This window comes from Arvicanthis niloticus, chromosome 12 (assembly GCF_011762505.2).
Source record: "Arvicanthis niloticus isolate mArvNil1 chromosome 12, mArvNil1.pat.X, whole genome shotgun sequence".
NCBI lineage: Eukaryota > Metazoa > Chordata > Mammalia > Rodentia > Muridae > Arvicanthis > Arvicanthis niloticus.
In genome coordinates, this window is record NC_047669.1 from 53693955 (window position 1) to 53712938 (window position 18984).

At 38.0% G+C, this 18984-nt stretch overlaps 1 protein-coding gene across 2 annotated transcripts in view; it reads left to right on the top strand.

Annotated features, from left to right (window-relative positions):
• Nucleotides 1-4822, top strand: part of Gbe1 (1,4-alpha-glucan branching enzyme 1) — a 227105-nt gene extending 222283 nt beyond the window's left edge. The window contains exon 16 of one of the 2 annotated variants that reach the window (XM_034515560.2): nucleotides 4083-4822. In XM_034515560.2, the coding sequence (XP_034371451.1) occupies nucleotides 4083-4139 (57 nt within the window). In that variant the 3' untranslated portion in view covers nucleotides 4140-4822. The remainder of the gene's footprint in view (nucleotides 1-4082) is intronic. The other variant, XM_076943070.1, reaches the window with a different exon arrangement.
• The last annotated feature ends 14162 nt before the right edge of the window (nucleotides 4823-18984 follow it).

The following is an 18984-nucleotide window of genomic DNA, read 5'->3' on the forward strand; positions in this document are numbered from 1 at the left end:
TGACTAAGAAACTTGGTTTACATACAAAGAAACCCAATAAAGAATAAAACTCAAAAACTTCATAAATAGCCAGAGTAGGGAAAAAATTGCTTGCTTATAGATTTTTTTATGCTGTTTATAACGCAAAGGCTCAAGAACAATATAAACACACTGTGGTAATTAACAGTGCAACAAGTAGTGTAATTATATATTATTCCTGTTAAAGATATTATATGATTACCAACCAAAGGGTTTTGAACAGGTAGTATGGTTGTCTCTAAGTGTGACTGGAATTGAGGCCATAAAGTTCCTTTCACACAATGTCCAGCGTCATTTAAAGAGAATTCTCAGAACACTTTTAATCATTTCATGCCGAAGTGGAAAAGTCAGTGCATATATTGCAATCTTGAGATTCGCGTCTCCTCTTGTTTTCAATTCTTAAATTTGAACTAGCTAAAATATTAAAGGATCCAAAGAAAAGAAGCCTCCTTACAAATGATACTTATTATTTATATTCCATTAATAAATCACCATGAACATGTGAGTCAAACATAGATACCATAATTGCCTAGAATCCAAATAAGAGATTGAGTGGAACTCTTCTGATGTATCACTGTGCTGCACACCGAGAAGAAATGATCATTATTCGTCGCCAGCCTGATTAATGTGTCTCATTGCAATTTCTCCAGACTGAATTGCCAGGTCCCTGTTGCCTGTATTATGGGACAAATCTTCTCAGGATGATTTTAATGGAGAGAAATGTAAACTCTGTACTTTCAGGTGCTGCTAGGTTGAAATCTACATTGCTTTTTGACATGAGATTGTGGCAGAGCCTCATATCCCTCCCTACTAGTCAAACTCAATAACCACGATCTTAACACATGACTACACATAATCCCTTAGATGCTTACATTTTTTTTTTTTTTTTTTTTTTTTTTGGTAAAGATATTTTTTTAATTTAATCTTTTTTTTACAATCCAGATTTTATCCCCCTCCAGGTCCACCTCTGATTGTTCCACATCCCATACCTCCTCCCCTCCCCTCTCCACAAGGACGTGCCCACCCCTCACCCTCCACCCCACCAGACCTCCCCACTCCCTGGGGCCTCCAATCTCTTGAAATTTTCTCTCACTGAGTCCAAATCTGGCAGTTCTCCGCTGTATATGTGTTTGGAGCCTCATATCAGCTGGTGTATGCTGCCTGGTTGGTGATCCAGTGTCTGAGAGATCTTGGGGGTCCAGGTTACTTAAGACTGCTGGTCATCCTGTGGGGTGACCCTCCTCCTCAGCTTCTTCTAGATTTTCCCTCATTCAAAAACAGGGGACACAACAGCTTCTATCCATTGGTTGGCTCTTCTCCACTTTTGTCCCTGCTGTTCTTTCAGACAGGAACAATTATGGGTCAGAGTTTGCCCTTTAGAGGGACAGAGTACTTTAAATTTGTACCAAGGGTGCTTAGAGTAGGACATGAACTTACCTGACTGTTGGTCCCTTTGTTTCTTCTCCTTTGCTTTGGTGGGTTTCCTTTGTCTGTGGCTTCATGGTAGACGTTTACAATCCCTTGGATTAGAATTTTTCTCAATCCCTGAAGTACGCTGTAGCAAGATATTTTTTGCTACATTGTATTTGCAGTGGAGCTGAGTGATTGGGCAGTAGAAGAGGAAGTGAAGCTGTGAGAAGGAAAGAGTGGGGAGGAGAGGAAGAAGAGGAAGGAGGATAGAGCTAGCAACCATGGAGGAAGACCGATGGGTCCTGGGTAACAATTTATACCTAAAGGTTAGATACTGGGTAACAATTCTAATTGTGTAGGCATCTTGTTAATTGAGCCTTTCCATATATATACATATGGAAATATATATATATATATATGTGTGTATATATATATATATATATATATATATATATATATATATGATAATCTTTAAATTTTAAGAGACTTCATTCTACCAGGAACTGCAAGAATGGCAGATATTATCAGGGGCTCAACCAAGCTTTGTGGGGCAGCAGCGTGGTGAATTGGCAGACCCAGCCTCAGAGCTGGTGTCTCGTGGGTGCCAGGGCCTGCCCTTCTAGCTGGCTGGAGACTCGTTCAGAGCCAGAGCAGCAGGAACATGGCAGCTGCCTGGGAACAAGCAGGACCGAGGGCCATTTTTTAGTACATTTCAGTACATCTACCTTATGTATTCACAGCTTCCCTTTGTTGGAAGAATTTTCAACATCTTACTTTAATCCACTGGATGGAATGAATTGCAGGAGCAGTTAAATGCTAATATGGTTTAAAAGTTAATAGACATTAATTCAATGTGTACATTATAGGTAAAAAGATTTTGGCATTGAAATGCTTGATTCCCCCACCTGTAATAACTAGAGATGTCATATTTACCTTTTCAAAATACTTGATTGCAAATCAGATTGTGATACTGGACTAAGTAGTGACGATTGGAGTTTGTTAAGTTTTTAACAGATGGATATTATTTTCCAAATGACTGTTACATTTAAGGAAGGATGGGAATAATTACCTCTAGCCATTGTATTCATAGCATAATTTTGTTTTATTTCTTATTAATAATTCCATTCGTTTACATCTCAAATTATATCCCCCTTTCTGGTGCATAATTTTATTTAAACGACATCTTTTAACATGGACTCTCTTTTAATGATTAAAACTACCCAGTTCCATTGGTCTGTCTGACTTCTTTTGTAAGCATAATTGGAATTCTTTACTGTAGATATCTTAGACAAAAAAACTAGTGAGGTCATTTGCAAAGTTAAAGTGCAAATGAGATTATTTTTCTTTTTCTTCATAAAGCTGTGTTTCTTGTATCTTTTAATTTGGTTGTAAACTATAAGAGACATTTTTAAACTGTCAAATGTTTGTGTGGAGGTAAAATAACTGAATATGGTAAAACATTAACAAAGAAGTGGAGAGAGGTCTCATAAGGACATCAGTAATCTATACAATATTATTTTATTATTTACATTGCTATTTCTTAAGTGTGTTATATGGAAAATAAATCAGGTCACGCAGTTCATTAGTTTTAAATTTTATAAAGATTATGAGTAGTGATATTAGAGGAGTTTGGGGAAGTATGTTCCTCTGCTAGTTACAATTTTTTTAATGCAGCCATAATTTAGATCCAACTTTCTTCATAGCGCCTGGACGCTGTGAAAAATCAAGAGATAGTCAATCCTCACTTCCTTAAAGCTCCTAGTCAGGTAGAAGATATCCGGAAAGAGAGAAAAAGAGAAAGAAACAGAGGTGGGGAGGATAGAGGGAGGGAGACAAAGAGGAAGTGGAAGGAGGGAGGGAGGGAGGGAGGGAGGGAGGGAAGGAAGGAAGGAGTAAAACTAAGTACACAGATTGTGTGAAAGGATCCCAAGGAGCCAAATGGCTGCTGTTGTTTGAACGGAGCAGAGAACATGCAGTATGTGGGATTGTCCTGGGAAAACCTGGCCATGGGGCTAGTGATGGCTAAGACCCGAAAACTATAGGAACCAGGGAACCAGGGAAGAGTTCAGAGCATAAGCTACCTTCCGGACAGGATTCAGAGGAGCGTAGACTCCTGTGGCTGTAGCAGGAGGCTGTGATAGAGACCATAAGAACAGATCACAGTAAGGCTGGAGCGTGGTAAGGGCATGTCCGGTCTCAGAGAAAGGGTCCCTTATTTTGTTTGTTTCTTGTTTTTGTTTTTGTTTTTGTTTTTGTTTTTGTTTTTCTTTAATTGGCTTAACTCTATGGAGTACCTAAATGTTGTATTTATTCTTCCAAACACAACAACCATGTGAACTGCACGCAAACCCTCGTGCTACACCTAGTAGTGAAATTTAAGTTTAAGAGAGCCATTTACCTGATTCCCATAAGGAATTTTATCTTTTGTAAATGGTTTGGAGCCCTCTAGTGGTTACTGCTGTAATAGCCTTCGCTGCAAAAAAAAAAAAAAAAAACGGTTGAAACTGAACTTGAGTCTTCTGATGGCTGGTAGAATTAGATGAATCACTGTGACCCTAGTCGTCTGAAAGACTGCGTGGTATATATGTCACTTTGACGTTATGACAGCGTGTTCAACATTTCTTTTAATTACACCGTTGTGATTGTGTTGACAGGTGTACATTCCAAGCCGAGTGGCTCTCATCCTTCAGAATGTGGATCTGCCAAACTGAAGACACCTGAACTCACCCCATCTCACGCAGATGTGTTGACGCCGATCCTCGGCACAGTTCTGATCATTTTTACGCTTTGCAAAACACTGCTGTCTAGCCAAAACATCAGGCTGAAATTTAACGTTGGAATATGCAAACATATAAGTTGTTTCTGAAGTAGAAGGGAGGATGTGCTTAAAATATTAGCAACGTCTATTTCGAAGCCATCCAAGAAATTAGGATTTGCAAATGAAGTGTAACACACGATAATTTTTAAATATTACTTTACTGGCAAAGTATTTGATTCTTTAATTTTAAATTTGAATTATTCATCAGGCATGATTATTTTAGCTGTAGTAAAAATATTTTTTTTGAGATAGATATTTGGTGGCCTTATTTGTTCTATTATATCTACTGGTCTGAATGACGGGGTACTGAGTTTGTTTCTCTGCTGTGTTTTTGTTAATTGTCTTTAGAAAGACTGTATTAAATATGTAGCACTAATATAAAAATAAGAATCTTATAAAAGATAATATAAAACTCTTATCTCTGCCTCACTTTGCATTAAGTTTTATCTTGTAATCTCCTGTCCGTATACTGTTTCAATAGATGCTGATACTTCAGTTTTCTGCAGACTTGAAGTGGTCATTGTAGCATTTCCAATAATGTCTTTCATTTCAATCAATAAAAAAAATGCCAAATTACATTGGATAATATGCTTTTTATTGTGCTATTATAAGGAATGATTTGCAACAAATATTAGTGAGCTTTATTTCAATTCTGATGTGTTCTCCACGTAGATTCACATATGTATAATGTACCAGGCAGCTAATAACTTTGCTGTCTGGTGGAAGCATCGTGTAACTTAAAATCAGAGTAACCAGGGTACTGGGAGATCACTCAGTGGCCTAGAGCACTTGTAAAAGTGGGAAGACCTGTGCTCAGAGGTTGGGAAAATTATTCAATGGTTATTCAATTATTTAAAGTGGACTGTATCTGTGGATGACCTAAGTTAAGTTCCCAGCACCTATATCGGGTAGCTTACAACTACTTATGACTCCAGCTACACTGTCTCCAATATAACTTTCTGGCCTCCAAGATTAATCAAATTCACATATATATCCACATGTAGGCACATATACATAATAAAAAATAAAAAAATTTTAACAAGAGAGGATACAGGTTCAAATCCCTAGCACTAGGAGTGACTGTGTACACTGATAACCCAAGCTTCACACAAAGACGACAGGCAAATCTTTTCGCCACCCTTGGCAAAAGAGTTGGCTTCATAAATGGGATGCCCTGTCTTAAAAGATAAGGTGAAGGGGGACAGAGGAAGGCTCCTATCATCTTCTTCTGGCTTCTATGTGCATGATAACAGGCTGTTGCATACACTAAAAAGCCCTGCACAGTGTACAAACATATGCAATTTATTAACTATAAAGAGAAAACTATATTAATGAATTTGGATACCTAAGCTATTCTGCTTTAAATCACCACCTTTCAAAGCTGCATGGGCTACCTCAGTCCAGACTCTTCTAAAACCTGCTTGTTGAGTCTCCAATAATTGGTGTGTAATTTATGCACCACAAATAATGATGCATTCCTGAGAAATGCGTTGTCCTTTTCATTTTTATTAATATCAATTCTTGGCTTCTATTTTGTTTTAGCCTGATTATTCATAATTAGGAAGAAGTGCTTGGAAATGGGGGGAGGGGAGGGAAGGGAAGTAAACAGGATCAAAATATACTGTGCATGGATGAAATTCACAAAAACTAGCATTATTAGATTGAAGAATTTTTTTTAAACTTAGCGATGAATCAGTAATAGAATTGCTATTGCATCTGAACCTGTACATTAGCCATTATTTTTGAAGAGACAACTTTGAGTCAAGCCTTGGAGATCTAGATCTCAAACTTGTTACTTGTCTTCAGTCGTAATAGTATAATAGCTTGGTTTCCTAAGACTTGACCTGGCCAGTTAGTAGTGATGAACACAGGGAATCTTGACTGTAGCTGTCTGGTGATTTTTCCATTATATAAACACATTAGTGTCTGTGTTGCCATGGTTTGGGTTCTGTACTCATTAGGGATAATAGCCTACTGTGCAATTATGACATCCCCTGTACTACTATAAAATTCATTACTATTGTCTTACTTGTATATAAGGAAAGATGACTTCTCTTGCATCAGGAATTATGTGTGTGTGTGGATGCACATTCCTGTGTATGTATGCAAAGTCTAGACTACGACCTGGGGTATATTTCATCAATAGACACCCTTTTCAGGATCTGTCACAGCTTAGCCTGTCATTAAGTAGTCTAGAAAGGTTGATCAGTGAATCCCAGGGAATTACGCGTCTGTCTGCCTTCCCAAAGCACAGGCCACCATACCCATAAATTCCAGGGACTGAAATCAGGTCCTCCTGCTTGCAAAGCAGGGACATTAACAACTGAGTCCTGTCTGCAGGCCTTGGATTTGCAGGGAGTGTTGTTTATTTGTTTCGTTTTGTTTGTTTTTAATGCAAGAAGTTGCTTATCATTAAAACCTTATTCTTTCACCACCAGTTTGTGGATAAATTTAAATGACCAGAGTAGTTAAAGTTAAGGTTCCTCTATATTCAGTATGGCTCACTGTGTGAAGCCAGATTTTATCAGCCTAAGTCATTTGTCCCTTCATCATTGTCCACTGCCCCAACATACCAAGATTAGCTGCAAATATGTTGCTAGGTGAGAATTATTAAAAATAAAAAACTAGACAAAATATTAAACTTTCAAGCTAAATATAATTTCCTTTTCTCTGTTTTGCTTTACTAGTTTTAGAGACCCAGTAACTGTCTAGAATATTTCTTTGTACGTCTTTCATATTGATCTGCTGGTGCATTCCTATCTTTCTTTCTATTGGCTAAATGTTTCCAGAATTCACGACAGACAGGTATAGAATTTCACACTTTGTGCCATGTAATGTTTTTTTTTATGGTGTGCTTATTACGAACATCAAAGATGAGAATAGGCTGTCTTCGTTAACTTCCAGAATGCATCTTCTTGTTCCTTTAACTTCATATATCCTAGAAAAATAGAGATAACCTCCTATTTCTTTGTGCCTTGCGCTAATGGCAGCAAATAACCACTAGCAACTGCATAACTATCCAAAACAAAATGTATCCCTGATTCTACTAATACTTAATGTTTTAGGTTGACATTTTCCTGCTCGGGAAAAGCCACAGTTTTAATAGACAAGAATAAAACTGTAAACATTTTGCACAGGGTTTCCAAGTCTGTACCACTTGATCTCTGACGGGCGATACCGATCATTTTTTTTTTTTTTTACATAAATGCGTTGTCTCTCGTTCTGCCCTCTCTTAGCCTATGCGTTGCGTTAATCTCTAACAAAATGAGGGATTTAGTCACCATGTTCCTCCAGTTCAGAAAGGAACCAGTGGCAACAAATTGACTTTTCAAGGCAACTGTAAAAAAATGCAAGCCTCCCCTCACCGCACCCCCCCCCCCCATCTGACTCAAGCAATTCCTTAGCAGTATCAATCAACATGTGTCACCCACCAGGGCTGTAGGCATTGCTACACGGATCATACAGGAGGTGGTCTGAATAGGAAACCTATTCTTCAGACAGTACACAGGCTGGTGCAGACAGATCAGGAAGGAAACAGTGACGAGTAATGTGTTTTTCTCTCCTTCTGCTCTCGGCTTCCAGGCAGACCTTTTCACTGTTTCTGCTCCTACAGCCGTTGAATCTGGCCATCAAAGCAAGGTAAAACAGCTTTGCTATTGCTCTTCCTGTGTACAATGAGCCAGAGCCGATAAACTTGATAGGAAGAAAAACAGCAAAGCAGCCTTCTGGCTGGCCTTGCGCCTCGCACATCATTGCCTTTCCTTGCCTACTTTGAGGCATGCCCTGAACTTGAGTTCTTTCGACTGTTGGGGTTCATTCATCTATTCCTTATGAGGGAACAGGCACTGAGCTATGAACTTTGTGAGGCAGAATATTCTGATGAAAGAAAATAGAAATCTGAGGCACAGCCAATGTCGTGTCCTTTATTCGGTGCAGTTCATTTATCATTCACTGTGCATTAAAATTGAAATGTAGATAAATTTTCCTACTAAAGCCAGCCTTTAAGGAGGAAAAAAAATACAGTGAACTCCCTATTAATTTTTTCTGCTCTATTATCTTATTAATGATGATTTGTAGAGAATTGCAGAAAAAAACATTAACACTTTAGGGCAAAAAATTTTAATTGGTAGTGTAGGAATTAAGACACAGTACCTTTAAAGGGGTCTTTTTTCCTCTATAATTTAAAACTTTACATTAGACTTAACTTGGCACAAACTATGCAATGGAGATAGTGGTTATGTATATGAAGAAAAAGGCACTTTTTGATGCACATGTTCTTGCTACAGAGTATGCAATTCTGGGTGATTGCTTATAATAGGTAATGTTCCTTGTCATTTCTGATGGACCATAGAGAAGGCTAGCCATCACGTCAGTTTCTCATACAGAGAAGCATGCACTGTATTTTACTATAACAGTGTGACAGAATGATCAAAAGACCTGAATTCAAGACACAACCATTAATTGCATGTTCCTCCTTCAATAGACTTCTTGTATGCCCAGAGATTTAGAACAAATGCCTGGCCTAGCAGACCTGACAGGCTAGTATCAGTGATTCACCCTGACATGGAACCAAAGAAATGGCAAATGCTGTTGATAAGCAGAGAGAAGAAATGTAATCAATTTGGACACACTGGGCAGAGTGGATGGAGGTCTCCAGTGACCCCAAGTCTATTTTTGGCATACTGACCTGAGTTTTAGGTTTAAATAGAGAAAGGATCGAACCAAGGGCCAAGAGATATGTATAGGCAAGCATCCCAGGCTGGCCTGTTTATGGAAATCAATAGTCAGTGTAAACGGAAATAGCTTGTCTCCTCCAGAGGGATACGGCATCCAGTTGTTGAGTCTAACCTCTGCCCTTTCCCTGCCTGCTCACAGCCTAGAATAGACCCCGAAAGAGGAATGCAGCTTCAGAAAGCTATAGAACCCACACTCAGAAGGCTTGTTCTGTCATGCTTTAGATTGGAAGGTCATACTTTCTTCAGAAACATTTAACCTTAAATACTTATATACTAATATTAAATTCTTAAAGGTAGGGAGAAGCATAATGCTTTGCTCTCCAATCTTGTCACAGATAATGGTATTTACAGTAAGACTTAAAGCAAACTTCAGCAAGAGGAATCATACCAAATTACTTTGCCATAAAACAATATAATTCAATTAATAAGGGTTCAAATTATTTGTGCAGACTTGTCCTACATACATAGAAAACTCTGAATGTGTACAAACTATATAGTCTCTCCCAACATGTGCCTTCATGTCATATCTACAAATATTTTAATATACATAGGGTGAAATGCAGAATCGGGAAATCAGCCAAACATACACAAGTTCTTTGGTTCCAGCATTTGTGTTGAACTAACAAATCATTTGATTTCGTGTATAAAAGTCATATTCCACTTTATGTATCTTTGGATTAATTGCAACTACCAAATCCCACTGAGGCATTTTATTGATTTGTTTTTGGTTTTTTTCTGTTGTTCTTTTGTTGTTTTTTTAATTTAATTATATTTTTATTGGATATTATATTTACATTTCAGATTTTATCCCCTTACCCCATTGCCCCCACTACCCAGGAACCTCCTATCCCATCCACCCTCCTCCTGCTTCAATGAGGATGTGCCTCCACCTACCCCCCAACTCCCATCTCCCCACCCTTGAATTTCTCCCCATTCGGTGTTCAGCCTTCATGGGACCAAGGATCTCCTCTCCCACCTATGCCCGACAAGGCCATTGTCCCCTACATATACAGATGGGGTCATGGGCCCCTCACTATATTCTCCCAGGCTGGTGGTTTAGATCCTGGGGAGCTGTGGTTGGTTGGTATTTTTGCTCTCCTCATGGGGCCACAAACCCTTTCAGCTCCTTCAGTCTTCTCTCTAACTTCTCCATTGGGAAACCCTTGATCAGATCAGTGATTAGCTGTGAGCATCGGCCTCTGAATGTGTCAGACTCTGGCAGACCTCTAAGGAGACTGCTATATCAGGCTCTTGTCAGCATGCACTTCCTGACTTCCTGACATCCACATCAGCAACTACCTTTGGTGACTGCACATGGGATGGATACCCAGGTGGAAGGGTCTCCAAATGGCCCCATCCTTCATTTTCTGCCCCACACTTTGTCTCCATATTTTCTCCCTTGAGTATACTGTTACTCCTTCTAAGTAGGACCGAGGCATGAGCTTGATGTGGTCTGAGTTGAATCTTGGCTATTTCAAGCTTTGGGCTAATATCCACTTATCAGTGAGTAAATACCTTATGTGATCTTTTGTGATTGGGTTACCTCACTGAGGATGATATTTTCTAGTTCCATCCATTTACCTAAGAATTTCATGAATTCATTATTTTTCATAGCTGAGTAATACTCCATTCTGTAAATATACCACATTTTTTGTCCATTCCTCTGTTGAAGAACATCTGGGTTCTTTCCAGCTTCTGGCTATTATAAATAAGGCTGCTATGAACATAGTGTAGCATATGTCCTTGTTATACGTTGGAGCATCTTCTGGGTATATGCCCAGGAATAGTATAGCTCGGTCCTCAGGTAATGCTATGTCCAATTTTCTGAGGAACCTCAGACTGATTTTCAGAGTGTTTGTACCAGCTGGCAATCCCACCAATCCACACCCTCACCAGCATCTACTATGACCTGAGTTTTTGATGTTAGCCATTCTGACTGGTGTGAGGTGGAATCTCAGGGTTGTTTTGATTTGCATTTCCCTGATGAATAAGGATGTTGAACATTTCTCTAGGTGTTTTTCAGTCATTACAGTTTCCTCAGTTGAGAATTATTTGTTTAGCTCTGTACCCCATTTTAAATAGGGTTATTTGTTTGTCTGGATTCTAATTTCTTAAGTTCTTTGTATATATTGGACATTAGCCCTCTATCAGATGTAGGATTGGTAAAGATCCTTTGCCAATCTGTTAGTTGCCTTTTGGTCCTATTGACAGTGCCCTTTGCCTTACAAAAGCTTTGCCATTTTATGAGGTCCCATTTGTCAATTCTTGCTCTTAGAGCATAAGCCATTGGGTTCTGTTCAGGCACTTTTCTCCTGTGCCTAGGTATTTGAAGGTCTTCTCCAATTTCTCTTCTATTAGTTTCAGTGTTTAATGTGAAGGTTCTTTATCTACTTGGACTTGAGCTTTGTACAACGAGATAAGAATGGATCAATTTGCATTCTTCTACATGCTGACCTCCTGTTGAACCAGCACCATTTGTTGAAAATGCTGTTCTTTTCCAACTGGATGATTTTAGCTCCTTTGTCAAAGATCAAGTGACCATAGGTATGTGGGTTCATTTCTGGATCTTCAATTCTATCCATTGATGTTCCTGCCTGTCTCTGTACCAATACCATGCTGTTTTTATTACTATTGCTCTTTAGTACAGTTTGAGGTCAGGGATGGTGATTCCCCCAGAAGTTCTTTTATTGTTGAGAATAGATCTCGCTATCCTGGGTATTTTGTTACTCCAAATGAATTTGCAAATTGCTCTCTCTATCTCTATGAAGAATTGATTTAGAATTTTAATGGGGATTGCATTGAATCTGTAGATTACTTTTGGCAAGATAGCCATTTTTTACTATATTTATCCTTCCAATCCACGAGCATGGGAGATCTTTCCATCTTCTGAGATCTTTTTCGATTTCTTTCTTCAGGGACTTGAAGTTCTTGTCATACAGATCTTTCACTTGCTTGGTTAGATTCACACCAAGATATTTTATGTTATTTGTGACTATTATGATGGGTATCATTTCCCTAATTTCTTTCTCAGCCTATTTATCCTTTGAGTAGAGGAAGGCTACATATTTGTTTGAGTTGATTTTATATCCAGCCACTTTGCTGAAGTTGTTTATCAGGTTTAGGAGTTCTCTGCTGGAAGTTTTAGGGTCACTTAAGTATACTATCATATCATCTGCAAATAGTGATATTTTGACATCTTCCTTTCCATATTTGTATCCCTTTGACTTCTTTTTGTTATCTAATTGCTCTGTCTAGGACGTCCAGTACTATATTGAATAGGTAGGGTGAGAGTGGGCAGCCTTGTTTAGTCCCTGATGTTAGTGGGATTGCTTCAAGTTTCTTCTTCAAGTTTGATGTTGGCTACTGTCTTGCTGTATGTTGCTTTTTGCTATGTTTAGGTATGGGCCTTGAATTCCTGATCTTTCCAAGACCTTTAACATGAAGGGATGTTGAATTTTGTCAAAGGCTTTCTCACCTTCTATTGAGATGATCATGTGGGTTTTTATTTTAGTTTGTTTATGTCGTGGATTACATTGATGGATTTCCAAATATTGAACCATCCCTGCATTCCTGGGATAAAGCCTACTTGATCATGATGGATAATTGTTTTGATGTGTTGTTGGATTCAGTTTGTGAGAATTTTATTGAGTATTTTTGCATCAATATTCATAAGAGAGATTGGTCTGTAATTCTCTTTATTTATTGGGTCTTTGTGAGGTTTAGGTATGAGCGTCATTGTAGCTTCATAAAAAAAGGGGGGGGTAGTGTTCCTTCTGTTTCTATTCTGTGAATAATTTGAAGCGAATTGGTATTAGGTTTTCCTGGAAGGTCTGATAGAATTCTACACTAAAACCATCTGGTCTGGGACTATATTTGGTGGGGAGACTTTTAACCACTGCTTCTATTTCTTTAGGGGTTATGGGACTGTTTAGATGATTTATCTGCTCCTGATTTAATTTTGGTACCTGGTATTTGTCTAGAAAATTGTCCATTTCATCCAGATTTTCCAATCTTGTTGAGTATAGGCCTTTGCAGTAGGATCTGATGATTTTTTTTTTAATTTCCTCAATTTCTGTTATGTCTCCCTTTTCAGTTCTGATTTTATTAATTTGGATACTCTCTCTCTGCCCTTTGCTTAGTCTGGCTAAGGGTTTGTCTATCTTGTTGATTTTCTCAAAGAACCAGCTCCTGGTTTTGTTGATATTTTGTATAGTTCTTTCTGTTTCTACTTGGTTGATTTTAGCCCTGAGCTTGATTATTTCCTGCCATCTACTCCTCTTGGGAATATTAGCTTCTTTTTGTTCTAACGCTTTCAGGTGTGCTGTTACATTGTTAGTGTATCCTCTTTCCAGTTCCTTTTTGTAGGCACTTAGAACTATGAGTTTTCCTCTTAGTACTGCTTTCATGGAGTCCCACAAATTTTGGTATGATGTGTCCTCATTTTCATTAAATTCTAAAAAGTGTTTAATTTCTTTCTTTATTTCTTCATTGACCAAGTCATCATTGAGTAGAGCAGTGTTCAGTTTCCAAGTGTATGTTGGCTTTCCATTGTTTTTTTTTTTTTTCATTATTAAAGACCAGCCTTAGTCCATGGTGATCTGATAGACTGCAAAGGATTATTTCAATCTTTTTGTATCTGTTGAGGTCTGTTTTGTGACCAATTATATGGTCTATTTTGGAGAAGGTACCATGAGGTGCTGAGAAAAAGGTATAATCTCTTGTTTTAGGATGAAATGTTCTATAGATATCAGTTAAATCCATTTGGTTCAGAGCTTTTGTTAGTTTCATTGTGTCTCCATTTAGTTTCTGTTTCCATGATCTGTCCATTGATGAGAGTGGGGTGTTGAAATCCCCCACTATTATTGTGTGAGTTGCAATGTATCCTCTGAGCTTTAGTAAAGTTTCTTTTATGTATGTGGGTGCCCTTCCATTTGGGGCATAGATGTTCAGAATTGAGTACATTTTTCCTTTGATGAGTATGAAGTGTCCTTCCTTATCTTTTTTGATTACTTTTGGTTGAAAATCTATTTAATTTGATATTAGAATTGCTACTCCAGATTGTTTCTTGAGACCATTTGCTTGGAAGATTGTTTTTCATCTTTTTACTCTGAGGTAGTGTCTGTCTTTTTTCACAGCAGTGCATTTCCTGTATGCAGCAAAATTCTTGGTCTTGTTTATATATCCAGTTTGATAGTCTATGTTTTTTTATTGGAGAATTGAGTCCATTGATATTAAGAGATATTAAGGAAAATGATTGTTGCTTCCTTTTATTTTTGTTATTAGAGGTGGAATTATGTTTGTGTAGCTATCTTCTTTTGGGGTTGTTGGAAGATTACTTTCTTGCTTTTTCTAGATTGTAGTTTCCCTCCTTATGTTGGAATTTTCCACCAATTATCCTTTGAAGTGTTGGATTTGTGGGAAGATATTGTGTAAATTTGGTTTTGTCATGGAATATCTTGGTTTCTCCATCAATAATGATTGAGAGTTTTGCTGGTTGTAGTAGTCTGGGCTGGCATTTGTGTTCTCTTAGGCTCTGTATGATATCAGTCGAGGATCTTCTGGCTTTTATAGTGTCTGGTGAGAAGTTTGCTGTAATTCTTATAGGTCTGCCTTTATATGTTACTTTACCTTTTTCCCTTACTGCTTTTAGTATTTTTCCTTTGTTTTGTACATTTGATGTTTTTGATTATTATGTTGTGGGGGGTATTTCTTTTCTGGTCTAGTCTATTTGGAATTCTGTAGACTTTTTGTATATTTATGGATATCTCTTTCTTTAGGTTAGGTAAGTTTTCCTCTATAATTTTTGTTGAAGATATTTCTGGCCCTTTAAGTTGAGAGTCTTCACCTTCATCTATACCTATTATCCTTAGGTTTGGCCTTCTCATTGTGTCCTGTATTTCCTGGATTTTTTGGGTTAGGAGTTTTTTGCATTTTTCATTTTCTTTGACAGTTGTGTCAATGTTTTCCATGGTATCTTCTGCACATGAAATTCTTCTAATTCTTGTATTCTGTTGGTGATGCTTGTATCTATGACTCCTGATCTTTTTCCTAGGTTTTCTATCTCCAGGGTAGTCTCCCTTTGAGATTTCTTTATTGTTTCTACTTCCATTTTTAGTTCCTAGATGGTTTTGTTTAATTCCTTCACCTATTTGGTTGTGTTTTCTTACAATTCTTTAAGGGATTTTTGTGTTTTCTCTTTAAAGGCTTCTACCTGTTTACCTGTGTTCTTGTCAAACTCTTTGAGAGTGTTATTTATGTCCTTCTTAAAGTTCTTTATCATCATCATGAGAAGATTTTTTAATTCTTAATCCTGATTTTCTGGTGTGATGTGGTGTTCAGGGCTTGCTATGGTGGGAGAACTGGGTTCTGATGATGCCAAGTAACTTTTGTTACTGTTGCTTATGTTCTTGTGCTTGCCTTTTGCCATCTGATTAACTCTAGTGCTACCTGCACTCACTGTCTTTGACTGGAGCCTACCTTTCCAGTTATCTTCCATGTGTCAGAACTCCTCAGGGTCCAGATATCTCTGTGATCCTGGATCCTGAGCTCCAGCTACTCTGAGTACAGTGGCTCCTCTAGGATGTCTCAGGATATGGTGTCTTTACAGGAGCAGACCAGCTAGGTGTCCACTGCTCTGAGTGTAGTGGCTCCTCTAGGATGTCTCGGCATATGGATGCCCACTGCTCTGAGTTTACTGGCTCCTCTAAGATGTTTCAGGATATGGTGTCCACTGCCCTTAGTGCAGTGGCTCCTCTAGGATGTCTGGGGATATGGTATCTTCACAGGAGCAGATCAGCTGGGTGTCTGCCCTAGCCACAAGGACCAGGCAAGGGGCAGAAGGGGAGTGGTATTCTGCAAGGGTGGGTTTGGGTGCCTGGTAGGTCCTGAGCACCCCTTGTTCCCAGTTGTAGCTCTGGGGCATAGGGCAGTGGGCGACTGTTCTTACTGGCTGCTCTGAGTTCAGTTGCTCCTCTAGGATGTCTTGGGAAATGGTGTCTTTACAGGAGCAGACCAGCTGGGTGTCTGCCCCAACGACAAGGACCAGGCAGGGGCTTACTGATGTTTTAAGTTGCCAATTGTGTAGGATATGTTTCAAACTGTTTATGCCCTAGAGAATTTCACCTCCAAATGTTTGCTTCTTTTTCCTTTACAATGAGAATGGAAATTGAAATATACTACTTCCTCTTCCCATCCATTAGGAATTCCTTTTACTGAGTCCTTTCTATTATATCTTATCTATTCTAATGATATGCATGATTAAACAGTGCATGAACATTATTACATATATAATAAAAAGCTATATCGTGAGTATCTGGCTAAAACTGACCAGCTGAGATGTGGTTCTTACATATGTACAGAGTGACATTCAGTCCCTTTTTTTCTTAATATCAGTGGGCATCACTTTTCAATACAAAAAAGCTCATGAGAATATCTAGTATTTTTATACATATATGGATCCTTAAAGCCTTAATGTGCACTGCCCATGTATTGATTCTTATCACTCCCTATAGTAAGATGTTTTGTGTGTGTTTTCAATCTGAGTGCTTCCATGTACAGCAAAATGGTGATTATTGTCCTCTTACCCAAGGCTGGTGCTCATTTTAGCTCTGTAGTCTTCCATGTTATTTCTCCATTAGATTAGACAGATTTTATCAGAAGTGACAAGCTCTACTAGTGTTGTTTCACTGCATCTGTATTCAGATTATAAAGCAGCAATGAACACTACCTTGAACAGGGTTTCCAGGGCCCAAGGTGGAGTCTACCTCAATTCCATCTTGTAACAGACCCACACACAATCTAGGTTTTCTCAATACACCTTGTAGAAATCTCCAACCCCAGTAAGCCTATGTATAGAACACACAACTCAGTTACAATATTTATAAGTTGCATGCCTAGATTGGGCAGATTTACCACTACACTACTCTATTTCCCACATATGAGATCCCTTGCTACTTGTGGCTTCTGGCTATGTGGTTCTGTTCCATCTTCCTTTCACCTCTGCTTCCGCCATCTTTCTCTCTCTTCTCCATCTCCTTTCTAAGACTTCCAGCCCCACCTTTCCCTTCCACTGCACAATCATAAGCTCTAGCCTTTATTTGACCACTTACAATGGGAAGAGGGTTCATATGAAATCACCTGAGTAGGTAATCTACTCCTCTACCCCTGTACTTAAGAGGAGCAGCACCACTTGAGGAAGCAGAATTAACATCAAAATACAAACAACACCAGAGCAATCCACAACAAATGTGCTTAACTTGCAGCCCCACCCCATCCCCATATTCTTCATCTTATCCTTTGCTCTGTTGCCTCATTTGAGGTTACTCTCTAATGGACTCAGCCTGTCACTCTCATGACTATTATTATGGTCTCTGTGGTGAGGAGAACTTTGGGACATTGTTTATGCTTCTAATTTACATTTGTCATTTAAAGACGTGTACATCTGGCTTCTATTTTATCTTTATTTCTTTACTTGAACTCTTAATCTTACTCATTTAGGAAGCTTTTCAGTTACCTTTGTATTTTCTGAAGTCTAAATTTTGGCAGTAAATGTTTGCACTCATTTAAAATTTGTTCATCTTCAAATGGAGGTGGAGAACCTTTCAGTAGAAAAATTGAACACTTCTCTCCTGTTCTGAGCATAACTAACAGGACAGAAATATTGCCTCTTTTGATGTGAGGCAAATTGGAGAAAAGCTACAGAAACTATGATGGATTTCCTCTCCCAAAGTTGAGCTGGAAGCTTTATAAATGCTCTTCATGTTAAACATATATAAGAAAGTTAGGGACAGTTTCAACTTTATTATGAGAAAACAGACACATGAATAGGTAATGCAAAATCTGTAGTGAGTTGACCTAAGTTGACAGCAAGTAAATGACAGGAAAATGAGTGAGATGTCACCTATTAAAAGCTACATGAGAGGCATTCCAATATATCATATTTAGACCTAAATGTAAAACAATATCCTACAATATCCTATGAAAGAGATTTTTCAAAGATTCAAAAATATGAATATTGATTAGAAGGTATTACAATGAAATTAGTGTTAGTGTTGTGATGTTATATGGAACTAGAATTAATGATGTGATAAGTATATTATAGTTAAGATGCTTATGTATGGCCTAGATTTGAATACTCATAAATGGATGGTATAGTATCTCAGAATTTATAAATGAAAGGAAAAATGAGGAAAGGTAAGTTGTTATTGTTGGAAATAATTGGTACATCTATAGGCATTTGTCATACTTTTCTGTATAGGAAAGCATTGTAAGAATTTTTTCTCTAAAAAAAAAAGTAGTCCTTTTTTATTAGTTCCTTAGTTCTGATAATTCCTTTATTGCACAGCCTATTTTGTTTTAATCTACTTTTAGTATCATGCTTCATATTTAATTGCTGCTTGACATTTTTGTTTTAATCACTGCCTCATTTAGAGAGCAAGAGAAACAGTATATATCTTGTTCAATGTTTATTTCATGTACAATTTATTTTGTCATTTAAATGTCAGGCTAGCAGCATGGCCACAGGCATAGCAGTGGTAAGGAAAAAGGAGACAATTGGGAACTGTAGCCCTTGCTTCCTCATGCCCAGGTATGGCTGTCTTTTAGAATAACATGGAAGCTCACGGAAGACCGTGAGAACTGTGATTCACACATTCCAAGATGAGACTCAGGGAAGTATCCTGAGAGCAAGTCATTGAAAATGTGAAGTGTTTCTCAACATAAAATCCCACTAGCTAAAAACTGTGTTAACTCACTCTAGAGGTTTCCTTTAAGAACTTAAGAGCAGCCCATGAATTCTGCCATTCCCACTCCTACCTTGCTTTCAGCTTTCACATTGTTGTTTTTTTTTTTTTTTTTTTTTTTTTTTTGTGATTGTTTGGTTGTTGTACATGTGTCCATAGAAATGAAAATGTTAGAGGTAGCACCTAGTTTGTTGACTCTGACATCACAGGCTTTTTTTTTTTTTTAATTTTTTAAAAATGACACAGCATCCAACATCCCCTT